Source organism: Jatropha curcas, chromosome 3, assembly GCF_041381405.1.
Source record: "Jatropha curcas cultivar XTBG-Jc1 chromosome 3, XTBG_Jcur_1.0, whole genome shotgun sequence".
Taxonomy (NCBI): domain Eukaryota; kingdom Viridiplantae; phylum Streptophyta; class Magnoliopsida; order Malpighiales; family Euphorbiaceae; genus Jatropha; species Jatropha curcas.
The window spans coordinates 30,706,718-30,730,707 of NC_143153.1; the positions used below are offsets into that span (position 1 = coordinate 30,706,718).

General features: G+C 33.1%; 4 protein-coding genes across 6 annotated transcripts; 1 reads left to right on the top strand and 3 right to left on the bottom strand.

Annotated features, from left to right (window-relative positions):
- Positions 1 to 108: 108 nt before the first annotated feature.
- LOC105639710 (Remorin family protein) lies at positions 109 to 3,346 on the bottom strand. Its single transcript, XM_012223844.4, has 4 exons — positions 2,395 to 3,346; positions 1,018 to 1,366; positions 756 to 837; positions 109 to 555 (listed from the first exon to the last, which is right to left on the bottom strand). The coding sequence occupies exons 1-4, from the start codon at positions 2,924 to 2,926 to the stop codon at positions 349 to 351; spliced, it is 1,170 nt and encodes a 389-aa protein (XP_012079234.1). The 5' UTR covers positions 2,927 to 3,346; the 3' UTR covers positions 109 to 348.
- Positions 3,347 to 4,594: 1,248 nt separating this feature from the next.
- LOC105639978 (putative disease resistance RPP13-like protein 1) lies at positions 4,595 to 6,516 on the bottom strand. 3 transcript variants are annotated; one of them, XM_020681555.3, is made up of 3 exons: positions 5,931 to 6,516; positions 5,236 to 5,675; positions 4,595 to 5,131 (listed from the first exon to the last, which is right to left on the bottom strand). In XM_020681555.3, the coding sequence occupies exons 1-3, from the start codon at positions 6,271 to 6,273 to the stop codon at positions 4,691 to 4,693; spliced, it is 1,224 nt and encodes a 407-aa protein (XP_020537214.1). In that variant the 5' UTR covers positions 6,274 to 6,516; the 3' UTR covers positions 4,595 to 4,690. The 3 variants fall into 3 exon arrangements, with proteins under 3 accessions (XP_020537214.1, XP_020537213.1, XP_020537216.1); XM_020681554.3 differs by having other exon boundaries at positions 5,236 to 6,513; XM_020681557.3 differs by having other exon boundaries at positions 4,902 to 5,131; positions 5,510 to 6,508.
- Positions 6,517 to 10,006: 3,490 nt separating this feature from the next.
- On the top strand, positions 10,007 to 16,624 carry ABA1 (zeaxanthin epoxidase (ZEP) (ABA1)). Its single transcript, XM_012223843.4, has 16 exons — positions 10,007 to 10,730; positions 11,486 to 11,648; positions 11,859 to 11,933; positions 12,125 to 12,225; positions 12,374 to 12,489; positions 13,049 to 13,260; positions 13,607 to 13,698; positions 14,338 to 14,452; positions 14,567 to 14,670; positions 15,148 to 15,193; positions 15,311 to 15,375; positions 15,509 to 15,595; positions 15,680 to 15,734; positions 15,846 to 15,934; positions 16,028 to 16,115; positions 16,320 to 16,624. The coding sequence occupies exons 1-16, from the start codon at positions 10,222 to 10,224 to the stop codon at positions 16,398 to 16,400; spliced, it is 1,998 nt and encodes a 665-aa protein (XP_012079233.1). The 5' UTR covers positions 10,007 to 10,221; the 3' UTR covers positions 16,401 to 16,624.
- A 3,769-nt stretch (positions 16,625 to 20,393) lies between these two features.
- On the bottom strand, positions 20,394 to 21,973 carry LOC105639708 (hypothetical protein). Its single transcript, XM_012223841.4, has one exon. It carries the CDS (start codon positions 21,756 to 21,758, stop codon positions 20,556 to 20,558), a length of 1,203 nt encoding a protein of 400 aa, XP_012079231.1. The 5' UTR covers positions 21,759 to 21,973; the 3' UTR covers positions 20,394 to 20,555.
- Positions 21,974 to 23,990: the final 2,017 nt, after the last annotated feature.

Here is a 23,990-nt window from a genome sequence, read left to right on the forward strand (position 1 = left end):
ACGGAGTAGTCTCTTAGAAAAGTTTTCTAAGAAAATTGGAAGATAGAATGTTTTTCTTCTCAAGAAAATAAAAAATAATAAAAAAAGGGTCGGGGGTGGGGGGTGCGATTGTTGCAGACTAATCTAGAAGGATGCTTTATATACTTTGTGCAAATTACTTAGTTTCATGATTTACAAGGTGATCCATTCAGTAAAATATCAAATAATGGTACAAAATTCATCAGTTGAAAAAGGAAAGAACCGAGGCCTAAAAACAGCAGGAATGTGCAAAATTTTGAACTGAGAAAAATTATACGGATGAGAGGGAGCTTGCACAAAGGATAAACCAGAAGGAAAAACGAGGAAAAATTAGGAAGCATGGCAAGTAAAGCAACTGCTCAAGAAACTCAACCTTGCATGCCTATGAAAGAAAGAAATCTTGTGGGATATCTTGGATAATTGATGTTCCTCTGCGGCTGACACTGTATTTCTCATTTCCTGCGCTCTGATCTGAGCCTTTCGTAGTTTGTTCAAAATCTTGTCCATCGATAATGATCTCTTCTTTTCCAGTTTCATCTGTAAACCAGCACTTATGGTTAGTCAAGGCCAAGTGTCAATGCATCAACTTATATATAGGCAAGCAATTAAGGGCATAGGAAAAATGAAAACAAGAAGAGAACGAAAGCAGAATACTTTGAATTGTTCCTCCCTAACATTTTTTGGTTTTTAACTGTAACATCCAAAATGTGATATAGTTATAAAAAATTGTGTGTAACCTCAAGTTTTCGTATTGCTGCCTCTGCTTTTGCCTTCTGCAAGTTCTCCCATGCTATGATTTTGGCTTCCTCCCTCTGCAACCTGCATTAATAATTGACCATATTTGGTAAGTTTCTTTGGTATAAAGAAAATATAAAGTCCTTCTGAATGCAAACAGTAGGAGATGGGAATCCCTTTAGGCTTAGGCCTAATATCTTTTATGCCTTTGCATCAAAAGATTTGGAAGAACGGAGTAAACTAAAGAGGTGCAAAGGAAATTACTTGGAAAATTCTGATGATGCTTCTGAAACATCCCAAGATGAAATGCGAGGGTCTATTGGATTTTGATTACTGTCCTGAACATCTGGCAATCCTTTTTTAGTTATGGAAGAACCATGCCTTCTGGTCCTGCTAATCAGGGTGGCTCTTTTGTCTACCTGCACTTCTCTGATGTCCAATTTAGCAGAAAGGTCACTTTGTTCTAAAGCAGGGATAGAGGAAGGAGAGGAGGACCTTGCTCTAGGAGATGAGCAGGTACTACCCTCAGGACTCATTTGTGTTGCCATATCCCTTCTTGAAACGACACGATTTACCGTGTTATCATCATCATTTATGTTCTCAAGTTTCTCATCTGTACAGTTGATTTAACAGCAATCAGCACATATCAGAAAGTTTCTGAATTCAAAAAAAAAAAAAAAAAAAAAAAATCATTTTAGAAACTAAAAGGACAGAGAACTAAGAAAATGAATTTGTCCTAAACGGATGATATGAGGTGACTAGCAAACTCCGTAATCACTAAACCTTATATTTGAAAATTAGACCATTTGTATTTATATGCATTAAAATCCCAGTTCATGTATCTCTTGGTTCGAGAAAGAAAAATAAGAGGATCAAACTAATTTTTGACTCTATTAAAATCGATCCCTTGATGCTTAGCTCTTTCATCTCATATAAGGAGTAGAAAGCATTCTAACACTTGTATCAAATAATTTACACTTAAAAGAACAAACTGAGGAAGAAAAATACAAATTCATAATTGGTATATTTCCACTAGCATTTCTTTTTTGTCCACCTCAACATATTAAGTTGCATCTCCCCATCTCCGTACGACAGCAATATGCTAAAGTTCAATTGACCCACCAACCTGGACTTGAACCACAAGTCCTATGATTTGGGTATAGTTGCTGATTTTAATGCCTCTACTCTTTGTTTATTAAGAACAGAGAGTCTTAATAATAGAGCAAATGAAAGCACAATATATCTTATAACAATATGACTTCCAAGGCAATTAGGCCACAAAACTATACTTTGGTGCTTAACAAAAGCAGAACTTGTTCTTTCAAAAAAAAAAAAAAAAAAAAGCAGAAGAAGAAGAGGAAGAACTTGAGAAATTAGGTTATGATATAAGATTATAGCTTTAATTATGGTGGCTACTGGAAATAATGGTTTCTGCAGGGCCTCCACTATAAATTAAAAAAGAAAAAGAAATCATTGCCACCCAAATTCATTTTAAGCTCAAACATAAAGCTTTACAAGTTTCCTTTAGATATGGAAATCAAATACCCATGAAAACATCCTAGTTCTTTTCAATTGATTAAGTGCTTTTTAAAGTGATGACAATCTAATGTGAATACGCACAAAGGATAGTGCAACTAATACCTTGAGAAGTGGGCGATGAGCATTCACTCGCCAAATCTGACCAACCAGGACCACTAACAGAACGACTCACAAAAGCTTGCCCACCAATTCCACCACCCCCATTATAATTAACACCAAGTCCTTTAGGCATCAAGACTCCAGTAGAAAAAGGAGAATTTGCTATAAAATTTCTAACAGAAGCAGCATCAAGACCCTGCACTGAAGGCGAAGAATTAGAGTAGTAAGCAATCCCAGGAGGCACAATAGGCACAATAGGCCCACTTTTAGACTTGGGTCTTCTTTGAGGCTGACACTGTGTGTATTTAGTAACACCATAGCCTAGAACTGGACTAGAAATCCATCTCTCTGCGTCTTCCCATTTTGAAGGCATTGTTCTTCCACTGTAAAAAGGCGTCAGAGCACTTATATGCCTTCTGCTGCTTCCCGACGGACGTGGTACTCTCTCTGAACTCCATCCTTTTTCTTGATAATTCCCTGCTCCTGGGCTAGGAAATGCACCCAAACTATGATAAGAAATTAAATTTTTCTTCATACCCTTTTGGTTTCTGCAAAAAATGCGAAGTGGGTCTTTGCCAGTTTGCTCTTATTCACTTTCTAAGCAAAGAAATTGGAATTTCCATCAAAGACTGTCTGTGTTTGAGCAAGATAAAAGATAGCTCCACAAAGTAATGAAGAGAAGTTTGTTTGGAATTGAAAACCCATCTTTAGCTGTAATTTTGTTGGTTTCACCATCTGAGCATCGCAAATGGACAAACTTTTGGGTTAAACAGGAAATTTTGGTCGGACGATACTTGCAAGAAGAAGTGCAAGTGCCAACTCACGAGGGTCAATTCATGGCATTAAGAGTTACGAAGTAGACGAATTTCGCATTGATGTGATTTGATTTGTAATATTTGTTGAAACCGAATAAGAATTTATCGTTTTATGTTATTATCTTCTTCTTGAATCTGATATTTCACTATCAATGCAGTAACCCAGCGACAAATGAAAAAACAGACTATCAAAAAATGTGCATTGATGGACCCAAAAGTTCTTGACAGGCTATTTGGTGATATTTGTCTTTCTTTTATTTATTTATTAAAAAGTTCAATACATCATGAAATAATATCCGCTGTGCCTCCGGTCCTTTCCTAAAATAATTTGCAGTAAATGACTTATTTTCTATTATTTAATTGTAATATTAAAAATTAATTATTCATTTGTTGGAATGCAAATGTTGGAAATTCGAAATTATATGTTGCAAGTTAAATTAGGTCCCATGTGTGGAATTAGTACTATGAAATTTAAGGCAATTCATAATTGTAGCCTGTTGAGCCTCACCCATCATTATGTTTTTGTTTGTTTTTTCTGGGATATTCATCTGATTTACTGGTTACTGGTACAACTCCATTAATTTTAAGGGGTTAAATATAGAACGTACATAGCATATGAAAGTTAAGGGTTTTGAATTTTGTTTCTATTTCCATATAAAAGTCCTCAGTAAATGAGATCATGGGGAGAAAAATTCAAATGGGAAATCTGAATTTTGAAGGCAAGATTGTTAGAGAAGGAAGGCCGGCCATCGATCATCATTCACCAAATAGGTGAAAGAACAGGAGGAGTAGAGACAGTGATTGTCTGGTGCGATTTTTGTAAAAAGATTATTAATTTTTCCTCCTCCGTTTCTTCCTTTTGTTTTTATATATAATATTATTATTGTTCGGTGCAACGTTTGGAATCCCAAAACATCCAAAAAATGACAGCATCATCTTTCTCTGAATTCCGAAAACATGTTATGTTTGTTTTTGTTTATGAATTATGGGACTTCACGTGATCATCACATGCACTTCCTCTCCTCACAATTTGTTATGTCCATTTTCATTTCTACCAAAACGGCTCCTATTTTTGTTTTTTCCTTTTTTCTTAACTTTTATTATTCGTTTGTCAACTAGTTCTATTTCTGCAGGTTGCGTGGGTTGAATTAATTTTAAATCAATTGCATTTTAAATTTTAAGTAATTGAGATAGAACTGATTAACTTATAATATAACAAAATTATAACTCTCCACCAATCTCCATTAACTCTAGATTTGCATCCTATGTGTAAAGAATAAACTCGAGTTATGATGATGATTTTACTTCCTTTCCCCCCAGACTTCAAATGGGTAAAAAAAAAAATTATCACTCAAAACATCATCTAAAACAATTTAAAAAAAAAAAAATTCACCATAAACATCTTAACATTTGTAAATTAAGGAATAGAAGGGAGGAAGAGCAGAAGAAGATAGGAGGTTAGTTATACATATAGTTTAATATAGTTAATCGCTAGTAATTGGGAGTTTTGTTTCATTTGGTTTCCTTACTAACCTGGAAGAGGCCATACAAAAGGTAAAAATGACAGGCACAAAACACATTTTGATTGGATTCTGAGCACCTCTACGTAGATAACTATAAGCTATACACGAGAAAATAACTTGAGAAATGGCACTAACCAAGCTGAAAATATCAATATAAGTGTATGGGTTGTGATTTGAAGATGGAAAACGAAGCCAATAGCCAATACCTTGCCTTCTCAGATCAATGTTCTGTTTTTGTCCCTTACAAACAATCTCTACAATGCAAATAAACAGGGCTACGAAAGATACCACCAAAGCATAGAAGGCACAGCGAGGCCTTTTTGGAGAGCCAATTTGTTCCAGAGTCACCAATAAAATCTCTAGGACAAGGTATATGCCTGTGATTGCCCATTCCAAAATAGCCTTCAAAGAGAGAAAGGATGAGTGTTAAATTGGATTCAATTAATATTGAAAGCTTTAAACTTTTTGAAACTAATTACAACAAAAACATTTCTGTTGTCTTATACCTCAATATATATTTGAGAAATCGAGCACTGGAGAAAATTTTCAGAGACCGATGATATTGCTATGTCATGAATAATATTATCTCTCGATTCAAGATTAGTAAAAAAAAAATTGTTATCTACCTCTTCTTTTTCTACAGTTTTGTTAAATCGTACTAAATTTTCTTGGATCCATGAAAGTACTAATTTCTCTTTCACTAAAGTATAATCCTTTGGACATTTAATACCAAAAGCAAGACATTGCCTTAAATGAAACAAGAGATCAACATGGCTTAACTTTAGAATCATACAAATGTTGTAGTGGGAACGAACTTCCATATTATTTGATATCCTTTGCCATACTTCAACATTTCTTTCAGAGCACAAAAGATCTCCAAGCATTTTGGCAATTAAAGGTAAACCTTGACACTTCTTCACAATTTCTCTGCCAATAATCTCCAAACCTAAATAATTTTCATTGCAAGAACAATCATCATAAAAAGCATGCTTAGCAAACAAAGACCAACAGTCATCATCATTTAGTTGACCAAGAAAATGAGATTGACTAGAACCTAATGCTAACACTACACTTTGATTGCGAGTTGTGATAATAATTTTACTTCCTCCTGCACCAGCAGATTCTAAATGGTCTAACAAGAAACTCCATTCAAACTCATTATCATTCCAAACATCGTCTAGAACCAGAAGAAATTTTTTACCCATCAATCTTCCTTTTAATGCAGGTAGAATTTCTCGATTTGGTATTGGGCTCTTGAAATCGCAGGACTTTGCACTGACTTCTTCAAGAATATCTTTTGCTATCTTGAAAATATCAAATTTGGCTGCTGCACATACCCATACTGTGATATCGAACCAGTTCTGAACTCTAATGTCACTATAAACAAGTTTAGTGAAAAGGGTTTTACCAATTCCACCCATACCTATAATGGAGATTACTTCTAAGCCATTTTCATCTGCTGATAGTAGATTCTCTATTATGGCTTCCTTATCATCATTCCGACCGTAAACTGAAGACTCGTCCACTGAGATGGTTTTACCCATTTATAAAGGCTGTGGGAGTTGAAGAGGAAATTTTGATGGAAAAGAAAATGAACAACAGATTGAAATTCAATGTTGTTTTTGTGCTTTGCTTGTTTGCAATCAAATTAAAGGGTTCTGTTCTGGTTCTGGGTTTTTCGTTGTTGACTGTTGCTTGACTTGAATTAGTGGCTACCGTGGACTTGATTCACGCGTCATGGAAAGTTCAAGGTTACTACTGTGAAATTGTTTGGTTATTGTCGTTTTAGAAAATTATTTCAGAAAATTTGTAAAATGAAGTCTAATTAATGTCTGTTTTGCTCTTTCAGATTCTATATATTAGCCAAAGCCATCTTCAAGCTTTAATTGATCACTCCATCGTTTATTTCTTAGCAGCAATTTCAAGGAGTTCTTGTTTCATTTTCGATCTTTTAATTCAAGATCGTCTGTGTATAAACTGTACTGCAACAAAAACTATAGATGTGTTAGGTCGTTGAAAACTGAAGTAATTTTCAAGAAAAATTTTTGAAGATATTTATAAAATAGAATTTTATGTTCAAATCCGTAGATTTTTCAATATTCCACAGTTTAACTAAGATTTGAAAAAAAATTTTTAATTATATTCCAGTGTTTTTCTTTATAAAAAAAACATATTTTCCAACTGTTTCTCATTTTTTTTAAATCACATTTTCATAATTTAAATTATAATATATATATATATATATATATATATATATATATATATGTATATATAAATAATTTTTTCTATAAAATATTTTTCTTTGAAAAAATCAAAATATTTAAATAAAGTAAAAATTTATATTATTCTTTAATAAATAAATAATTTTATTATTACAAATACATTATATATTTTATTTTTAAAGAAATTTACAAAATAATAAAAAATGATATTATTATTGTAAATAATCAATAATAAAAATTCAAAATTTTTTATGTAAAAAAATTTTTTTACAATATTTTATTTCTTTTAATTATGAAAGTTATAAATAATGTTTATGAAGTTAAATTAAAATAAAATTTTTTATTGTTACCAAGTGAATGCATTTTATATTTTCTGTTTTCTAATTTTTCATTTTCTAAGAAATCTGTTTTCTTAGAAAATATAAAATAGCAAACAAGAAAACTGTTAAGTAAACACAAGCTATACACCTTAATCTCAAATTAGTAATTGTGTTCTTGTTATATATAATTTATTTGTTTTCTCTTTGTTCTAGGTCTTTTAATGTATATATCTTTTCTCTCATATCCTCATTTGAAGGTCAATGGTTTTTCTTTCAAAATATAAACCCCACTTTTATAATTTGACTTTTCTTAATTATGTCTTGACCTAGAGTGATATTCAATTAAAATTTTTTTTGATAACGATAATAACTACATATATCAAATCTCTAATTTTGCATATATAATAAAATATATTAATATATGTTGATACCTTGAGAAAAAAAAAAAAAAGGAAATAACAAAAATTTCATGACAAATGCTACCTCCAGTTATCCCTTTATTAAAATAAATTATGGAGCATGAGACTAAAATTAATATTATGGTAGCTTTTTTAACTTAAATATTTTTTTAAAAAGAAAAAATTATCTCCTTATAAATCTAAAATTAAGCTTTTTTGGATTATTAAGTGAAGATATTTGAGTTTAATATATATTAATAAAACGACCAAACATCAACGTCCATCCACATACTTGAATTTGTGAAGATAATTGTTGGTTTGTGATAAATTAATTGTGGTCCAAAGAATTATCAAAATAATTCTTTATTTATTGAAATTAATAATAAGTTGAAGTTGAAAGCAAATACCGATATTTTATTTATTTAACTACAAGAATTCTTTTATTTCCCTCCCTTAGTTTCGGTGATTCATTCTCTTATTTTAGTTCGGCTATGGATTTTAAATGGTGACTTCGTTCTTCCTTTTATTGATTTGGACCTCAATCTTTTATGATCGATTTCTATGGAGTTAGTTTTCTTTGAGAAATCAAAATTTTTAATTAGTTGTGTCTTTTTTTCTTTGATTCTTTAAAAAAAATTAACTAATTTTTAAATGTATTTCGCAGTGAAAATTTCATTTATGTATTTTGTTTTGTGCAACTTATCAAGAACCGTAATCCGGATTTAGTCACAGTTAAGACTTTTCACACACAAGAGCTTTTTCCACATATTCAGTCTGCATTCACAACTGAGCTACAATCCATAGGTTGAATGCATTTATTTTGAATACAAAGTCATTATTTACTCTTTTTTTTCTCTCGACCCGATAATTTATTTTGCGAAAATTACATAAATAAATAACTCTACTCATAGGAAATTAATAGTAGTAATTATTATTATTTGGTACCAAATAAATTGTCTACTAAGTGAAAACTATGGGCTTTAAAAAATCGTTCTTTTATTTGTCTTCTTAAAAAGGAAAAAAAACATTTTACTCGTTGGAGAAAAACAAGGAAAGCTCTTTAATCAACTCCATTGAAGTATAGTGGAGTGCTTACCAATCTCAACTCAAATACTAGCATTCTCCAACTTTTATTATTATTATTATTATTATTTTAAAGATATTTCCTCCCCACTTTCAAGAACCTTTTTTTTTTTTTTTTTTTTGAAAAAAGAAAATCAAGAATTATGTTTTCCAAACCATAAAATAGTATAAGAGTGATAAGGTTTTTGTTTGTTTAATAAGAGATGAGAGCAGAGCTTTAAAAATTCATAGTTAATCCGAAGGACTTAATATTATATTTTCCAAAAGCCAACTCTCGACTCCCAACACTAACCTTCGCATCGGAAATTAAGGAGGCCAAGTTTGGGGTAACACGTCATTATATTATATTGCATTATTATTTTATTACCATTAGCATATAAATCGGATAATATTTTAGGCAAATATGGTTTATGTTTGTCTCTATCACTAAATGGGAGTAGGTGAGACAAAAATTACACTGTTGTTTATATGGTTTAAAAAATACAACTAATTTATCATTGTATTTTTAAAAATAAAAAAATATTTTCATCATTTTATAAATTATTTAACTAAAAAGATGTAAAAATTATACGAAATGACCTCACAACCTGGTAAAAGTAAAATATAAAGATATTTTAATGTATTTCTTAAAAGACAGAGATATATTAATTGTATTTGGCAGACCACGCTACGCTCTTATGTTATGTTTATGTTTTTCGTCCACATTGCAAATAGATAATTCTATTTTTAAGTCAAAAATAAATAATTCTATTTTATTATGTGTACATATATAATTACGTTATTTACACCACAAAAATACGAATTAATTTTACAAATTAAAAATATAAAATAAAAACATTATGTTCAGCATAATTAAACTCTGATAATGAATATCATAAAAAAATAATTAAGAATTTATTTTATAATAGTTCATGAAATTACATATTAATAAAAAGAAAAATAAAAACACTGAGTTGTACAAGTATATGAGAACTATTTAATGAAGTTATTTAGTTTTTTAATCTTCTTATATAAAAAAAAAAAAAGTTAATATGTAGAATATTTCAGAAAAGTTTTGTACTAATATTTTATTTATATAAAATCTAAAATAACTAATTATTCCAAGTCCTGCTCAGTCCACCAGTACGCCGAACGCAATGTGGTGGTGGTGGTAAGTGGTAAGCCAAGGACCACAGAAACATGAACGCGTGTCCAAGATTTTTCATGTTGAAGTGCCACATGGATTTAAGCCTGCGCCAAACTGGTGTTCCTAATTTCTTGATTCAGATTCGTTAATTTTGGATTTATTGTATCTATTTTGCTTTCCCTCTCTGCAGTAAGTGGACCATAATCACAGCCATTTGATTTTAACTTGAAACTAAAGTTCTAAACCGGTAAACCAAACACCAGTAACAAAGAAACTTTCTAAATCAAGAAACAAGAAATTTAGTTCATTTTTTAGTTCCTTTTTCCTTTCTTTTCAGGAAATCATGGCATCTTCAACTTTGTTCTGCAACTTAATTAACCCTTCAATTTCAGTTTTTTCAAGAACCCATCTTCCATTTCCAATAGTTAGTAGCTCTTCAATGGAATTATCATCTTCTGCACACTGTAACTTCCACTTCAGAAGCAAGAAGAGTGAGCAGAACAAGAAATTGACACAAGTGAAAGCTGTAGTTACTGAGTCAACTTCTGTGGCTCAATCGGATGAGAAGCAGCCAGAGCAAAGGAAACCGCGGATTCTTGTTGCTGGGGGTGGGATTGGAGGATTGGTTTTTGCACTGGCAGCTAAGAGGAAGGGTTTTGAGGTGTTAGTTTTTGAGAAGGATTTGAGCGCAGTCAGAGGAGAAGGGCAATATAGGGGTCCAATTCAGATACAAAGTAATGCATTAGCAGCTCTAGAAGCTATTGATTTAGAGGTCGCTGAAGAGGTTATGGAAGCCGGGTGTATTACTGGTGATAGAATTAACGGGCTTGTTGATGGGGTTTCTGGTACTTGGTATGTTTTCTGAAAGTTTGTTTGTATTTATTTTTAAGATTTAATTTCATTCCTATTTAGTCCATGATATTTGGTCTACAGTTTTTGATTGCTTTAATGGACAAAAGAAAAATTATTTATTAAAAAAATTTTAAGCGTGGTAGTTGTTGAGGTGTATGTCAACAGAACTTGACAAAATTATTGGATCTTGATTCTTGTCACTGATGCAATTATTTTGTTGGTTCTTATTTGAAGCTAATCGCATGGGTATGGTATGCAGCACTAATTTCGGCTGCTTCGAAGACAACCAATTTTTAGATGTAGCTTTTAGTTTTTAATTCTAGTTCATGTCTGTTGAGTGGTATCTCATAACTGTTTATGGCAAAGGTTGATGATGTTGTGCTTATAAAAAGAAGAATAAAACATTTGATCAGCGTTAGATATTAGTAAGATTTTGCTCATCTACAAGAGTATCTAGAAGGATCATTTGTCTATTTTTTTTTATTTCTTTTTTTTTTTTTATATTTGAGCCAAGCCAAAATCAAATAGTTCGCATATAGAAAGTTTCAACCTTTTCTGTTGATTCCGAGTAGTTACTAAGTCAATGCTCACCAGGTTGATGATTACTCCTCCCCAGGTTAGAAATACGAAAAACTGTCTAGTCTAATAATCAAAATCATATGAACTTTAGAATATCTTTTTTTTTTTTTTGGCTGGCTTTCCTGGACAAATTGTTAGTCTCCAATCACATTGAATGATATATAGTTGGTTATCAGGTATGTCAAGTTTGATACCTTCACTCCTGCAGCAGAACGAGGGCTTCCAGTCACGAGAGTTATTAGCCGAATGACTTTGCAACAAATCCTTGCTCTTGCAGTTGGAGAAGATGTGATTCGAAATGAAAGTAATGTTGTTAGTTTTCAGGATGATGGGGATAAGGTAATATGAGCTGCTGTGAAAATTGTCTCTTCTAAATTCAACTTCTCACACAGAATGCATAAAAGGAGAAAAAAAAAAAAAAAAAGCTTTTTTGGGTAAATATTTTGTCTTACTGAAAATCATTTGATTTACTGGTTTGTTGCATTATAGGCTTTTGTTAACTTCAGTAGTGGCATTTATTCAACTGTATTTTGCACTTTGCAAGTTTAGGTCACTGTGACCCTTGAGAATGGACAGCATTTCGAAGGTGATCTCCTAGTTGGTGCTGATGGAATATGGTCAAAGGTACAACCATCAAAAGCTTCCATATTGTTCTCTTTAAAAAAATAATTCAAAAAGAAGCACTTCAATTTCCTTGTAAATGATCTCAGCAAATGCTTGTGAAACTTTTGCTTCTAGTGCACGGCCATCATGTACCAAAAATATGAATTATGGTGCGATTTTGAAGATCTCATATGACTTTATCTGGTTCATAGGTGAGGAAGAACTTATTTGGGCCAAAGGACGCCACATACTCAGACTATACTTGTTATACTGGCATTGCAGATTTTGTGCCTGCGGATATTGAGTCTGTTGGGTATGCTTCATTCCATTATGCTACAAAATTTCTGCCACCACTAATTGTCTTTAGCTGAAGGATGACTTGTTCAAATTCATTATGTCCTGTTCTTATTCATTGGATTGAATAATGTATAGATGCTGATAATGAAACTTTTCTTCTGAAGGTATCGAGTATTTTTGGGTCATAAGCAGTACTTTGTTTCTTCGGACGTGGGTGCTGGAAAGATGCAGTGGTATGCATTTCACAAGGAACCACCCGGGGGTGTGGATAGGCCCAATGGTAGATACTCTTGATTCAGTATATTCTCTCTAAAGAACATTATATAAAATAGCTGTGAGGCTCAGAATTTTATGTTATTAGTTTTTGTGATCATGAAATTGAAATTTCAATGATTTGGTTGTTTAGAAGTAATTATAAAATAATTCCTATTTATTCGCAAGATACAATTGCATCTGACTAATCCTAAGCAAGTAACCAAGAAGTCTTAAACTGAAAGGATGAATTAAACATGTGCTTGGCATGGTGAAGCAACCAATATAGGAAACAAGCATGTTAGTGCGATAAAGTTCTGTTCTTTCAGATGCAATGATGTGAGAGAAATTATTTTCTTCATATGTTAATTGTATGACATGGTTTCTCTATTCATAACAACAGCTTGAGGGGCATTGGACTTCTAAATGCCTTCGAGGCACATTTATTTCTTTATATTTTATATCAAATTTTGAAACACTTTTGAAAATATTCACTGTTAATAGCACTTGTACGGAATACTCAATTTGATTGACAGAGATTAAAATGGTAATGACAATAATATTACCAACTTCCAATTTTTTCGCAGGTAAAAAGGAAAGGCTGTTGAAAATATTTGAGGGTTGGTGTGATAATGTAATTGATTTGCTGCTTGCAACAGACGAAGACGCCATTCTTCGACGTGACATATATGACAGGACACCCACATTAACATGGGGTAGGGGTCGTGTGACCTTGCTTGGGGATTCAGTCCACGCAATGCAGCCAAATATGGGTCAAGGTGGCTGTATGGCCATTGAGGTAAACCCCTACTTTCTATTAGAGCATTTGAAATTTGGAGTGGTTCTGTATTATGGTTTTTATCCTACATATTAAGGATGGCCTAGGGTCATGGTCTTGTAATTAACATATAGTACTCCTATCTATCCTTTTATGCTTCCTAAATTTTCAAGTTCTGTCATTTGTTTTAAAATTAATTATTTAATTTGCTACACCTCTTACAATTCAAATTATAATATAAATAAATGAGTGATAACATGTGCCTTAATAAAGTTATGATGCTCAAATGGTCGTATGGCTAAAGACAGCAAAAACTCACCTGATGGAAAAGTTAAAGCTCAAGAAAAACTGTATTTCGCTATGACAGGATGGTTATCAACTTGCACTAGAGATTGAGAAGGCATGGAAACAAAGCATTGAATCAGGAACCCCCATTGATATTGTTTCGTCTCTAAAAAGGTAAAGTATTTGTTTCTTGCCAAATAATCTAAAAGAAGATAAGATAAGTTTTTGAGGGATTAACCATTTGATGTGCTGACACATTAACCACTTGATGTGGGATGCCTCTTAACTGTCCGCAACATTGAGATAAGGGAAGCCTTTTTTTTTTTTGTTGACTTGAATGGAATTAATCTCATGTGATAACCAAAAGGATAAGCCACTTAGCTTAAAGCATATTGATCTGCATGTCTGTTTAAGGGAGTGGAGTGGTGAGCATTACCAAGTTAACAAGTGTTCTTGTTAAAGCTTATCCATTGGTTAAGATTTATTCATTTTTAAAATATGAGCGTTTAGAGGGAATTGGTCATGATATCCAAATTTTTCTCATTATTTTGTTATTATTTCTCTAATATATGTATGATTTTATTCTTGCAAGTAAAGCATCTGTATGAACAACAAATAATTTTTGTCTTATGTGAAGCGATGTGTACTCTGTAGCTCTGGACAATTACATTTCACTGTATGAATCTCTTCATTATTAGGATATGGCATTTGACTATCTTTCTAGTTAGCCTGAGCTTGTAGTTTTGATCCTTTATTTATTTCATTTTAATCAAGTATACTTAATAGATTAATGCTTCCAAATTTTCTTTGCAGCTACGAGAGAGCCAGAAGACTTCGAGTTGCCATCATCCATGGAATGGCAAGAATGGCTGCGATTATGGCCTCAACTTACAAGGCTTATTTGGGTGTAGGCCTTGGTCCATTGTCGGTAGGCATCTCTCTTGAATGGACATATTAACACCTGAATAGAAGGAATAAAATAAAACAGTATAAATTTATTCATACATAATCATGACAACTCACCTTTTGATATGGCTCTCAGTTCTTGACCAAGTATCGAATACCACATCCTGGAAGAGTTGGTGGGAGGTTTTTTATTGACATAGCAATGCCTGTAATGCTCAGTTGGGTGTTAGGTGGCAACAGGTTAGATCTTTGGAATCTTGTTTCCTTCTCCTTAATAGTTTTCACATTTAATAGGAAACCTCGTGTTATTGGAACACCATTATCAGAAAATTTATATATGCATTCGGGCATTTTTTTTTATATGCACAAGCTTATAATGTAACTGAAATCACATTTAAGGAAAGGGTTCTCAATCATTCCTATTCTGATTTTACTGGGAATGATGGAGAGTTTAGTGAGTACTTTCTTTTCTAGAACGTTAAGGTTCAATCATTTATGCAATGATACTGAAGGCAAGTTCTCGATACCAGAAAGTGCCTTTAATCATTGAAAGTGAGAAAGAAAGTATGATGCAGTTTATTCCATGAAACATTTTCACGTAGTAAAATAAATTCATAAGATCTATGTTGAAGTTAAAAAATGAGAAAAGTAAGGAAGTACTGACTCAAGTATTGTTTATTTTCTCTAATTCAAAAATATCTGATTTTTTTCTTGCAGTTCAAAACTTGAAGGGAGATCTCAATGTTGCAGACTTTCAGACAAAGTATGTTGCTTTCTTCACATTGTCTATATTTTCCAATGTTGCTCATTGCATTTTACATTGAAAACTGCAAGACTCTGATATGTTCTGGATCTCCCATGTGCTTGAAAATTTGTCCAGGCTAGTGACCAATTACGGACATGGTTTGAAGATGATGATGCGCTAGAACGTGCTCTCAATGCAGAGTATGTTTTGTGTTCTTGTGACAGTGAATGTATTTGGTTTCAAACTCTGCATATGCTTCACTCGAACTGTTCCTTGTCTCCCTTCCTCATTTTTTTTCCAATTTATTCTAAAACTATCTTTTTTCTTTTGTAGGTGGTTTCTTTTACCGTTGGGAAATAAGGTGGTTGTTTCAGAACCTATCTGTTTAAGCAGGAATGAGAACACACCCTGTGTTGTTGGGTATGTAATTTTAGATTGAATAATGAGTCATAACTCGTACTATATTGTTTAACACTTCTCTTAATGTGTTATTGGTAATACCAGGAAGGTATCACATAAAGATTTCCCTGGAATGTCTATAGTCATACCCTCACCACAGGTAATATTGTTGTCTAAGTTGGTATATTTAATGTCTTTGCTTTGGAATAAACCTTATAATTATGGCGTGGAGATCAAGGAGTTCACTTCTTTTAACATTTTATTTCAATAGGTATCCGAAATGCATGCTCGTATTAGCTACAAAGATGGTGCTTTTTATGTAATTGATTTGCAGAGCGAACATGGCACATATATATCAGAGTAAGTTGTGGGAATTAGGATACACATTTCTCCATTACTTCATATATTGATATGGAATTCTTCTCTAATGATTATAATCTCTTGACATTGAAGTGCTGATGGAAGGCGGTATAGAGTCCCTCAGAACTCCCCTACCCGGTTTCATCCATCAGACGTGATTGAGTTTGGTTCAGATGAGAAGGTGATAAACATAATCTTAGCAACTGAAGTTTAGTTCGTGAACTTAAATTTGGACTCTTTAATTTTTCCTTGTGAAGTTTGATTAGTTTCCTTGATTTATTTTTTTCTCTACTATCACCACTCTGGCATAATAGCAATGTTCATTATGTTTTCAGAATGAGTTTTGAGAATTAAAATGAAACCAATTTGAGCTTTCCATGTGCAGGCGAAATTTCGAGTTAAGGTGATGAAATCTCCTTCGAGGATTAAAGAGAAGGAAGGAAGTGAAATTCTTCAATCAGTATGATCATCTGCATGTCATTTTTTTCAAGTCACAAAGGAAGGTTTTGTGCAGCATTTATTTAAAGCAGTGAAGAATTGTAAATCTGCAGATTTATGGGTACATAGCATTACACAGAACTAGCAAAACATGTACAATTTTTTCAGTGAAACCTGAAACATGTAATGTAATTACCAAAAATTCAAAGAATCACCAATACAAGATTGTTAAGAAGAAAAGGTTTCTTTTTATTTTTCTTCTCTTTTTAAACGTCCATCAAATCCAAACCTGGGTATAACCCATAAGAAGTGGACCTGATGAGAGTCCTAATATTTAGGGTTTAGTACCAATGTTCTGTAAAAGAATAATAATTTTCAAAACAAAAAAAAAAAAAAAAAAAAATCACAGCAAGATTGGATTAAATTGAGATCGAATCTAATCAACTATAAGACCAAAAGATAAGGCATGATAGAGGTAGAAACAGAAAATTGCTGAAGTAGAAACAGATAGAGGTTTCAGAAAATGTGCAGGTCAAGGTTTTCGTCTAAAGCTGAAATATGCCTACCTTAGCCCATTTCAGCCTGCACTGCGCACAACCCATAAATGATAAGTTTAGCACCAATTATTGAGCTACTGTCAAATTTTCATGCCTTGAGAGAGGGATAAAGAGGGGGACCAAAGATTCTTGGTCACCACCACATTGTATTGACAATTTTAATATCTCTACCCTTCAATAATGTAACAAGCAATTCATAATAATATTAAAAGCTATAGTCCAAGGCACCTTACTTCCTTCCCATGTCAATTTGGGGTCACCATTCAATTTTTTTTTTTTTTTTCTTGACAGGCTCCAAACTTGAGATCTTGAATCATATTAACCTTTATCTACCATAGAAAATACACACCAAGTGCTACTATTGTCTCCCTTAATATGACAAAACAAACACTTATTTTCCAATTTTTGTGACCCTTCTAAGGGCATGATAGTCCTTCACCACCACTTCCCATCACCACAAAATGCACAAAATTTAATTTTCTTCCTTGATATTTTTTAAAAATTAAAATTTTTTCTTAATAAATTAAAAATATGTAAACTGATATTATTTTGATAAATAAGACGAGTTGGAGCTCAATCTCATTTGAACTCAGAATATTCATTTTAATAAGTTCAACATAGACTCGGCTGTGACCGTTGAATTATTAACCAATAAGGGACATAGATTCAATTTATGGTTTTCTAAAACATCCTATTTGAAATGTAGGCCCCATGAGTTGTCTTCGGATCCGGAAACAGTAAGATGGTAGAGAAGAGGTGAGCCCATGCCCATATTAAAAGTCCAAGAGTGAAGGTCCATTTTTCACACATGACTTCATATATATGGTTTCATTTCATTGCTTTCTTATAGTATACGTTTATTTAATTAATACATACATATGGTTTTTCAAGAGATTGGGTAGCACGTGATGAATGTGAAATGACGGTGGGGTTTGCACGTGACGTGTAACTGTCACCTTCAGGTGTGGCGGTGGTGGTGGCAGTGACCGTTGGAGCATTAATTACCAATGCATGGGATGCTGGAAACCTTTTTACTAGTCCAGTCTTGGGAGTTAATATGATTTGATTTATTCTTTTCATAATATTATGTTTTTGTCAATTCTAATTGACCAATTATTGTTTTTTAAGATGGAAACTTTCCCATGTAGCATCCAAGACTGATTAATTAGAATGGTTTGATCCTGAAAAAAAAAAATTTTTTTGATCCAAAAAGTTGGTGGTGTGATTTTTATTTGTTGTTTATTTTAAGGGTTGTTGAGCTTATAGCCTCATAACCACTTGGAAGTTGCAAAGTTCATATAATCTTGGTCAGCATTTGGTGGATGATAAGGAATTTCCAGCAAACAATCCTTTCTAGCATATGTGTATTACTACATGATTTGTCTTTCACCGTATGTATACTATTATTCATATCATCTCTATCACTTAATACCAAAATAAGTACAAATCTAGTTGAGATTTGATTCGTGGATATAAAAATGAACTCATTAATTAGTTACTAAAAATTAAAATTTGAATCGACTGATGAAATGCTAAAATCTGCGCAACGAAATCCTAAATAGTTATTAGTTATTTTAGTAGCTGTGAGTTGTTTTACTACCATTTCATTCAACTTAAAAGTTATGTCATCGTAAACTATAAATAATAGAGATAATATTTTGACGAGATTAAAATACTAAACATTACATTAAATGCGGTTACCAAGCAAAACTTAATTCTCTCCTCCTTTGGATTCCCATGGTCAAAATATTTGGGATTTATAATAATTTGTGAGCCAAAATTAGTGGTAAAGGCTAGAATGAAAATTCCATTGATTCACGCAGTAAAATGGCTTTAAGCACAATGAATAGTGATGAGAATGAACTTTTGTTGAATCAAAAAACCAAAAAAAGGAAGCCATTGAAACGATCCAAAGCTAAAATATACACTTCCAAAGCAAAATGAAACCCTAATAATTCACTGAATGAAGCCTTCTGAAAAGATCAAACTAAGTCAGTAATTTTCCAATTTTCATGACCCAAACCCAAATATATATTGTTTATTTATTTATTTATTTTGGCCTCTTACCGTACACTCTTCTTCACGTTTCTCCACATGTGGACCCACAACAGATGCTTCCCCAAATGTTACAAAATGAGCATTGACAAACCAAAACCCAAGTGGTACTACTTCATTATCTCTGCTTTTCCTTCCCTCTTCATTATTTGTATATTTCCGCCTTTTTTTTTGTTTTTTTGTGTCAGAATCAACAAATCATGATTTGAAAAAAATAATTATATATCTTAATTTTCCAAGCTTTTCGAAATTGCATGTCGATTTAAAAAATATCTTTTTTTTTTTAATTAGTATGTCTCAAATTTGAATTTTCAGTTAAAATCAAATTAAAGAAAAGCACTTTTGAAATTTTATTATTTTAAAAATTAATTAATTTTCTTAAATGTGCGAGATGGATCCTAGACCTAACAAAAGATTGAATGAGAGTGTGAATATTGTGAAAAAGCCTCAATAACACCATGGGAGTCCCACCTTTGCCTCCCCTAACTATCCCATCTCAATGTACGACCAACTTCGTTGAGGACCCTACGATCACATGGTCCCTACCCTTCATTTATTTACACTACATTCCAAGAATGCCCATTATTTTTCAATCAAATTACACAAATTTGCCAACAATTCCTATCCCAAATTTGGATATGGATTTCAAATCCACTTTCCCACTCCCTTAACACAGAAATTACAATAATAGAAAACAAGCACCTCGTTGTTGTGTCCCTTAAAAGCTAAACGGTGAGAAGTTTTCCTCTGTCAGGTTTCGCTCTGCAAACCCAATATCTTTATCTCAAATTCCAATGACCACCTTCAAAAAAAAATTATTAGTTGCTCTGTTTTTTTTTTTCTTTTTAAGATAAAAACAAAATATATTCCTATCTCTCAAAAGAAGATAATCTAAATTTTTTCTCTTCTTTGCCACTGGCCCTTATCAATCAACATCACTGGGGATTTTTCCTTTCCTTTCCCCAGAAACTGCACAACTGGAAATAGAAAGGAAACGAAAGCTAAAGGCTGAAGTCTAACTACACAACCATAGAAAAACGACACTTTCCTTGTTAAGACGACGACGTTTGTTCATCCTTGCCTTGAAAATGGTAAATAGGCTGCCCGAATATACAAACAAGGGACCCAACAACGGTGCTCTTTATTCAAAAAGATGCACACGTGCGTTGGTTATTTTAAAAAGGTGAGCCAGTTAAGCTCGATTATAACAAATTATTATTATGACATAGTGATCAAGTATTAACAATATGAGCTGTAGCCACTTAATTAATGTGTTAAAAATGAAATTAAAGAACGTATTGTATTTTCATAAAATCGTTAAAGTGGTAGAAAATTAAAAAATAAAATAAAAGAGAAAATATAATAATTATGATGCCTCATTTAATTATTTATAAATATGAACAATAATGTAATTTGAACTCTCTTTCCTTTTTTTTTTAAATCTTTTATACGCTTTGTTTCATCGTACAACACGTCTCCCCATATATTTTCAATTTTTACTATTCAAAAAAAGGGAAAACCCAACCGAGGCTTTAAAAAAAGAAATTAAAAAAAATATCTCGATGCTGCCTTTATGACCGGGAAACCGACTCTGCCAATTTCCCGATTTTCTCAACTAGCCCAGGTGACAGTTTCTTAGCCGGTTTCCTTTCTTTCTCAGGTCGAAAATCAAATCCTAATGCATCCGAAACTTCCTCGGAGCTCCACCCGGCTTTTCGAAGTGAATCCGAAAACCGATCCGCTTTTAGAAGCAGAGCATCCAGGACTGCTTGATTGTCCACCAAAACCATCTCGCCTTCAAAGAAGCCGGATGCTGACACGTGGACTATATCGGCTATATCCGTCTCACTCCACCCGCCTTCCCTTAAAACCGACCCGATTTGGTCTATGTAGTTTTCTGCCCATTTAGGCATCTCCGATCTCGGCATATCGAAGAACCTCTCTGGGGAGGATGATTCCGACGAGGAAGACGCCGAATTTCGCCTCCGTCGGTCGACGGCTGCGTCGGTCCAGAACTCTACCCATCTCGGAGTTCTTGCCCCGCTTGCTATACCCGTATCCAAGCTTCTCCGCGAATAATTAGTGGAAGAACCAGCCGATTTCTCGCTGACGGATCTTTGCCTCTTTAGAAGTATAGGGTCCGATTCGGAGCTTCGGAAGAGAGACTCACGGTCGAAAAAATCAGATAGATCCAAACCGCAACAAAAGATCCGATTCTCATCAACGAAAAAGATGGGATTACCGGCCAAAGAAGGGTGACAAGGAATGTAACAATGGTTGAAAATGGGAATCAAAAGCGGAGCTCTCTTTAGTGCATTTCTCGCCACTCTTAATGCTTTTTCGGGGTCGGATGGCCTCGGGCCCCACGACTTGGACCAAAGAGTGTTGCGTGCAATTTGAAAGGAAATAGCAGCGATTGGAAGATCAAGCGATGCCCGAAGATGGAGCCGTGCACCGGCGGATCGCCAATCAGGGAAACCAGGACCAACAGGCAAACCAGCGGAGAGTACGGCGCGAAGATCGGGAGGAAAAGCGAAACCAAACTCAGCTTCAGCCCGTGCAAACTCAGCGTCAGATAAACCCGGTTGAACTTGGATACCCGAGTTTCGCAAATGGGTTACAACTTTATCAGCCAGAGAGGAGAAGGAGACTAGACCGTTACGTACAGGAAGAGATGTAGCCGTTGATGGAGCGGCAGCTCGAGCAGAAAGACGGCGCAAACCAGCTACATGAGCCGGGTTTAGACCCGTCATCCTCCGGTCGACGTCGACCATTGTGGTTACAAGAAACCTGCAAAGTTTCTATAACTCAGTTTCTTTATTATCTCAGCTCTAGAAGAGGACGAAGGAACAGAAGTTCTAGGCCTAGGCTTTGTTTGTTTAGCCTTTGAGTGCTAAAAAGGAAGGAGAAGAAGTGAAAATGGAGAAAAGTGAATGCAGCTGTCTGCGTGGGTGCTTTTTAAGGAGGAGATAGAGAGAGGGAGCTTAGAGTTTAAAGAAAGGGTTGATATTTATAGCTATAAAAGAGTGGATCTCACTTGTGAGATTTTGGTAAGTGGTGAGGTGAGATGCTATTGCATTGGAATTTCCTTAATTAACCTTGTTGGTTTAATCATAATTACTGAGTCAAGTGTGGGAGAGTGAAAGAGGGCGTGGAACAACGGCTCCTTAAAGCAGAAAAAGTGTGGTAATTGGGTGGTGATTATGTTGGGAGCTTCTCGCACTTAAACCTCTTTTTTAACGGCTATTAGCATTGGATTTCTTCTTATACAAAATTGATTCGTTCGTTTTGTTCTATTATGTACATTCTAATTCATTCTAGTCATTAGTTGTATTAATTTATTTCTTACTATATCTATTTCATAATATTTGTTGCATTTAAAATTTGAAATCTTTTAAAAAATTAATTAAATTTACCTAAGTTATAATAAATTTTAAATAAATTGATTATATTACCTTTAATTTAATATTAATTTATATATTGATCATATACAAATGGTAAATATGAAAAAAAATTATTATTTCATGAAATCACAAATGTGACAAGTATTATATTAATAATATTTAAATAACAGTTTTTAGAACAAAAAATAGCCTTTAAATTAATAATCATTATTTTTTAAATTTATCCAACACTTCAAACTAGGAATTAGAAGCAAATTCACCAAACATTAATTTGTAATTGCTGATCAATAGAAACACTAAATAAAAGAAAATCAGTCATTGATACCACAATTAGTTTTTATAATATGTGTAGTTATACGCTAATAAGGATTTTTCTTATGATTGTATGCTTTTGCTTGAGGTATGAACAATCCATGGCCCATAAGGAATCATACAATTTTGTTGACAGACAGGTAAGATAAAGCGAAGCACACAATCATAATGGCACCTAGTTGTAGAGATGGCCATATTACGGTTTCGGGAACCGGAACCGTCGGTTCGAACCGGTCCGGAACCATAACCGGAACCGGAGAATTCCGGTTTGGTTCCGGTTCCAAATTTTCTAGAACCGGAACCGGCGGTTCCAGAGAACCGGTCGGAACCGGACTGGAACCGCCGGTTCTCCGGCCGGTTAGAACTGCCTGTTCGAACCGGCGGTTCTAGCCAAACTGTCAGGTTTTTTTTTTTTTTTTAAATTTTGTTGTGAAATCTCTTAATTATGTTCAAGTCTTTAAAAAAATAAATTTAATTGAAGTATTTTTTTAATTTTTTAGGTGTATCTTTTAATTTTTTATGTTCAAATATATATTTTTTTAAACCAGTCTTCAAAATTTAAAATTATGTTCAAACTTTTTTAAACAAAAAATAAATTCAGTTGAAAATTTTTTTTTAAAAAAATAATTATGTTCAAGTCTTTAAAAAAAACAAATTTAATTGAAGTATTTTTTAATTTTTTAGGTGTATCTTTTAATTTTTTATGTTCAAATATATATATTTTTTAAAACCGGTCTTCAAAATTTAAAATTATGCGATTCGCCGGAAAACCGATCGGAACCATCGGTTTTGTAATCGGATCGGAACTGAAATCGGACGGTTTCAAACTAAAACCGGAACCGGACCTTTTCGGTTCGGTTCCGGAACCGTGGCCATGCTTACCTAGTTGTATGCTAACGTTAATTAATGGCTCTCTTTGTTTTATTTTATTTTTTAATTTTTTTTTTCTATTATTATTAATATTATTATTTTAAGGGAGCTTTATAGTAAAAAGTTAAAATCATTGGATATCCACACAAAGAAGATTAGCAAAGATAGAGATTGCTTTATTGTCATTCATTACGATAAAATTAAAGCTTAGTGATCACTGATCATTTTCACTTTTTTTTTTTTTTTTCTTTAGTTCTCTCTTTTAGGAAGAGAAAAAAAAATAAAAATAAAAATTTATATATTAAGTATTAAGGATATTAACTAAATGTTCCCCTACAATGCTGCACATTTTTGGCGACGCTTTGGAGAACTATGATTGGATAATTTATTCCTGTATTTTGCCAAAATTAACTAACTATA